The sequence below is a fragment of the Platalea leucorodia genome (assembly GCF_965183815.1).
Source record: "Platalea leucorodia genome assembly, chromosome: 7".
Taxonomy (NCBI): domain Eukaryota; kingdom Metazoa; phylum Chordata; class Aves; order Pelecaniformes; family Threskiornithidae; genus Platalea; species Platalea leucorodia.
In genome coordinates this window covers 29,035,749-29,040,402 of record NC_138829.1, presented here as the reverse complement: position 1 = coordinate 29,040,402, position 4,654 = coordinate 29,035,749, and the positions used below count along the sequence as shown (strand labels likewise).

At 53.8% G+C, this 4,654-nt stretch overlaps 1 protein-coding gene across 1 annotated transcript; it reads right to left on the bottom strand.

The window, feature by feature from the left end:
- Nucleotides 1–211: 211 nt before the first annotated feature.
- On the bottom strand, nt 212–4,023 carry NFKBIA (NFKB inhibitor alpha). Its single transcript, XM_082317015.1, has 6 exons — nt 3,605–4,023; nt 3,141–3,249; nt 2,435–2,645; nt 1,855–1,943; nt 1,477–1,737; nt 212–959 (listed from the first exon to the last, which is right to left on the bottom strand). Exons 1-6 carry the CDS (start codon nt 3,883–3,885, stop codon nt 912–914), a joined length of 999 nt encoding a protein of 332 aa, XP_082173141.1. The 5' UTR covers nt 3,886–4,023; the 3' UTR covers nt 212–911.
- Nucleotides 4,024–4,654: the final 631 nt, after the last annotated feature.

Below are 4,654 nucleotides of genomic sequence, written 5' to 3'. Positions count from 1 at the left end.
CTTCCAAAATTAGCTGCAGCAGAAGGGCTGAGAGCTGCGAGCTGCTCGGATGTCTTACCGCTGCTGAGGTGAACCACCCAAAACCCCTGAGCCTGTGACCCCGTTGGCTGTTTAACCCATAGGTGTTAAATGTTTCTTCAAAAGCAACCCAGGTGGATTCCCGTGTGTCTCAGGACAATGAGGTGGGCAATGAACCATTTCACAGACCAGGTACAGTAATCTGACTTTTTTTAATAAATACGTATCTCACATGTACCAAAATAATTATAAACAAAAATGTACAGTTATTTACACAATATACAACTGCTAGAAAGTGTAGCAATTATGACACACATGGTGTGAAACACACTGTTTCCAATGCCCACAGTTAACATTATTGCTACCCTTCCCCTAACAGCCAGGAGGCCGCCAGTCCCTTGGTCTGAGTCCTCCGCCTGGGACACCCCACCGAGAGCAGCTGAGGTCGGTCAGCAAGGCCAGGGAGCACCACCAGCCCAACGCAAATTAACACGCGGTCTCCGAGAAGATGGGGTGTTGGTATGAGCCTGCCTTGCCATCAGAGGACACGCGTTCCTCATGGTACTTAAGGCCACAAGATAGCTCTCTGCAACTACCAGGTTGGACATGTCGTCTGTTACCTTCGTAGGGTTGAGAAGATCGGCCATGTGGCTCTTTATCGGGTGGTGTGAATAATCACAGATCTCTACCGCTGTTACACATCCCGCTCCTGTATTTAAACACAGGCCGGACCCTGGCACCGTCCTGTTACAGTTACGTGCTCCTTGCTGGGCAGTGTAGTATTTCCCTCCTGGTTTTCCCCTCCACATTGCAACTTTCTCTTTAAGTAAAGAGAGTCAGTCCTTTTTCTATACATATGTACACAGTCACTTCTTTTCACAGAAAGCTCTGCTTTAAAATGCCAGCTGTCGTCCTCCAATAAGGCAGTCATCATACATAAGCTGGAAGAAAAAAAGAAAGACTGTTAATGCAAAACTCACTGGGAGTATTGTATCCACCCTGGGATAACTGCCAAATTCTGCATGCCCTGACTTCAGCAGCGTATAAAATTTCTACACTGAAATGGTTACATTTGCCATTTAGCGGCACTGAGAATGTTAGAAAAACAAATGCTGGGTAGGAGAAAACCACCCACTAACTTGAACTGTATCTCACAAGGCTCTGTAGGTGTCAGCAACAGAATGACATTCAGCAACTCACATTGTGTGAATTTAACCTCCGTTCCCTCATCTATTATTTACATTTTATTCTTAAATTTATTCTACTTATATGCTTGCCCCAACTGCCGTGTTGCTGATGGCTGACAGCATAACCTTACTTTATGGGCTACTTATGTCTGCCAGTTATATAGGTAAGAGGTCGCTGGAGCATGTCGTCAGAGCAGCACCACCAAAAAAAAAAAACCTACGAAGGGCAGGATTTTCCCTTTCTCTTGAAAAGGTGCAAATAGCTACTTACTTCATCCTCTGTGAATTCAGGCTCTGATTCACTGCTCTCCTCATCTTCACTTTCTGGCAACATCTGCAGGTTGGCTGTGGTCAGCTGCTTCAGCTGTTCCTGTATGCTGGAGTTGTCTCTTCCCCACGTGAGCTGATAGGGGGAATAGCCCTGGTAGGTCACTTTGTTCACGTCCGCCCCGTGTTTCACCAGAAGTGACACGAGGTCTGAATTCTGCAGGTCGACAGCCAAATGTAGTGCCGTTCTGCCATTGCAAGGCTCCTGCGTGAAAATAACACAAGGTTTGGCATGTTAGGGGAGCCAGAGCCGGTGCCAGACCTGTTGATTCTTATGCCTACACATCCCTGCTCAGTTAAATTCGCGGCATACATTACATACCTGAGCATTTACATCTGCTCCCAAGGACAGCAAGTATTCGACAACAGCCAGGTATCCTTGAATAGATGCCAAATGGAGACATGTATGTCCTGCAAAACACAAATGAAGGTAAAATTTGAGTAAGTCTAACCTAATGCCCTATCATTCAGTTAAAGTCAAGATGATAGGACAGGATGATGTATGTTTGCAGTTCATCCACGGCAAAAGGGTGTTTTCCAGAAGAGCTCTCCAGCTTCCAGTAAGTATGAATAACAGGGCTGGATTTTGGAAAGATTTCTTAGCGGCTTTATTCCAGTGTTTGACTGCAACTTATTTTAACAAAAAAAAAAAGGAGCACTGCAAAAGTACTCACTAAAAATGCAAAATTCAAAGCCATGAGAGCCAATATCAACAGTAAGGAGGCCTACAAGGCAGTGACATTTTAAAGAAGTCAGACACTGTTGTGTGCTTTGGGCTCCTCAACTCTCAAATGGGCATAACGATCCTTCTCCACCTCTCCAGAGATCTTTCAGCTCTACGGGACAACAACGCTACCCCCGGTACAGCACACCGACATCGGTGTACAGCACCGTGCCCGTACCGTTGTAGTTGGTCGCCTGCAGGACAGCGAGGAGGTGGTGCGGCTGGCAGTACTGCGTGAGGACGCTGACGCTCCTGAGGGAGCCCTGCTGGCAGGCAATGTGCAGGGGGGTGTTTCCTCGGAAGTCCCTGATTTCCAGGTCGCATCCGGCCTTCAGAAGATGCTCGGCAATTTCAGGCTGATCAGTGATCACGGCCAGGTGAAGAGGAGTCTGCAGGCAAAAGAGAAAACGCAGACCTGTAAGTTACACCGCAAACTTGGCAGCAACATCTGGACAAACAGATGCCTCGACTGCTTGGCGATTTGTGCCCCCAATTAAAAACACACCTCAGAAACTCAGTTCTTTATGCTTCCTGACATATTGTACAGTTGCCCTTTAGTCTGGAAGTGATGAACTTAGGGCTCCCTGGATACCCAACAGTCAATCCATATGCAGGGTATCATTAACATCCCAATAAAGAGGGATGCAACCCATTGCATCATATTTGAAAAATGCAAGCGTTAAATGCCACTCTCGGGGGAGAGGAAACATCGTACTAACACTGGCTGGAGCCAGCTGGGGACTTTCCTGAATGCAGGCTTTGATTTAATATCCATCAATTAGAAAAAAAAATTTAAAAGGACTTTTTTGGGGGGAATTCCCCAGAGGGCTTTTGTGGGGGTGGCAGGGGCTGATCCGGATTTGGGGCTGCGGAGGTGAAAGTACCTGGCTGAGGTTGTTCTGGAAGTTCAGGAAAGCCCGGTCCCCGGCCGTCTGCCGGATCACCTCCAGGCTCAGGGCTTTTTCCTCGTGAATGATCGCCAAGTGGAGAAAACTGCAAGAGGGAAAAAAAAAAATAAAAAAAATTAAACGACGCACGTTAAAAGCCCCAAATCCCACGTTAAACCCCGCAAATCCCCCGGGCGGGCGGAGGGGCGAGGCGGGCCCGGGGCCGGGTCATGCGCGGGTGTCGCAAGCCGGGGCTTTCGGCGGCCGGGGCTTTCCGCGGCGGCGGCGGGAGCCGCCTCTCCCTGGCGCCCCTCCAGGGACTTTCCGCCCTCCCCGCCGCGGCGCGGCGCGGCGCGGCCCGGCCCGGCGCCTGCCCGCCGGCAGCACATCCTGTCCCGTCCTCGCCCCGCCACGTCCCCCGGCTCCCCGAGCCCCCGCTGCGCTCCTCCGCCCCCACTTACGTGTCCCCGTCCTCCGTCAGCTGCTGTGCCCAGGCGGGCGGTTCGCGGGGCTGCAGGCGTATGTCCTCCAGCTCCTTCACCAGCTGCCGGTACTCCTCTTCCTTCATGGAGTCCAAGCCGCTGTCGTGGCGATCGTCGAGCGGGAACCCGCCCTGACGCTCCTTCTTCGGCTGCTCGTACCCCTCCATAACCGGCGGCTCGACGGGACGGCGGGCGCTGATCATGGCGGCACAGCTCCGGCTTAGCTGCGAGTGAGCGGCGGCGGCGGCGCAGCTTCGCATATACACCCCGGCCAGGGGATTTCTGCGGGGGAGGAGCCGCCGAGGACGGGAATTTCCAGCCAGTCAAAGCCCGACCGACGGGTCTGGTCCTGCTCGGCGCCGCGGGCGGTAGCAGGGAGGGCGGATCGGAGCGGGCCGGCCCCTTCCCTCCCCTCCGCCGCCCCTCCCGGGGCGGCGGAGGGGAGGGAAGAGGTCGGCCCGGGAGGGGACTTGGCGTTTTTCCACATCAGGGGGGAAGTACTCGCCTCCCCGGCGTCCCCGTCGGTACTTCCCTGCTACGCCCGGGGCGGCTGCCCCTTGCCGGCTTTCCCGGGGGGCTTTCCCCGCCCTGCCCGGTCACAGGGCTCCCGGTACCCGCTCCCCGGCAGGGCTGCGGGGGTCTTTGCTCCCTGTGGGGGCCCCTTGCACGCTGGGGACTGCAAGCCTTGATTGCACACTGCATCCCCCCGCCCCGACTTTCCACCAGCTTGCTGTTTGATGAGAGGAGCTGTGGGGTGTCTCAGGCCAGAAGGCCAGGCTGTGGGCCTGCGAAGCGATGGTCATCCCACTGGGAGAAGAAGCTCTGCCACCCATGAGGTGCAGCGCAGCACGACAGCTCTCCTCCACGGCCCTCGGCTGCACAATGGCAGATCCCTGACCCTGCCAGGATCATTTTGAGGGCTGGTGAGAGGGACCCCCTTAGGAGTCGTTAACCAGCTCTCGTTGGACAGGCGGGAACAGGCTTCCTAGCCAGCCCAGGGTAGTAAGGTCACGCTAATATTTCAGGGAA

Bases quoted from the DNA above. Each gene is read 5' to 3' on its own strand.
- NFKBIA (XM_082317015.1), bottom strand. From the start codon at position 3,885: ATGCGAAGCTGCGCCGCCGCCGCCGCTCACTCGCAGCTAAGCCGGAGC. The intron at 3,250-3,604 runs GTAAGTGGGGGC...TCCCTCTTGCAG, and splicing joins CTGACGGAGGACGGGGACAC to TTTTCTCCACTTGGCGATCA. The intron at 2,646-3,140 runs GTACTTTCACCT...TTTTGCCTGCAG, and splicing joins TCCAGAACAACCTCAGCCAG to ACTCCTCTTCACCTGGCCGT.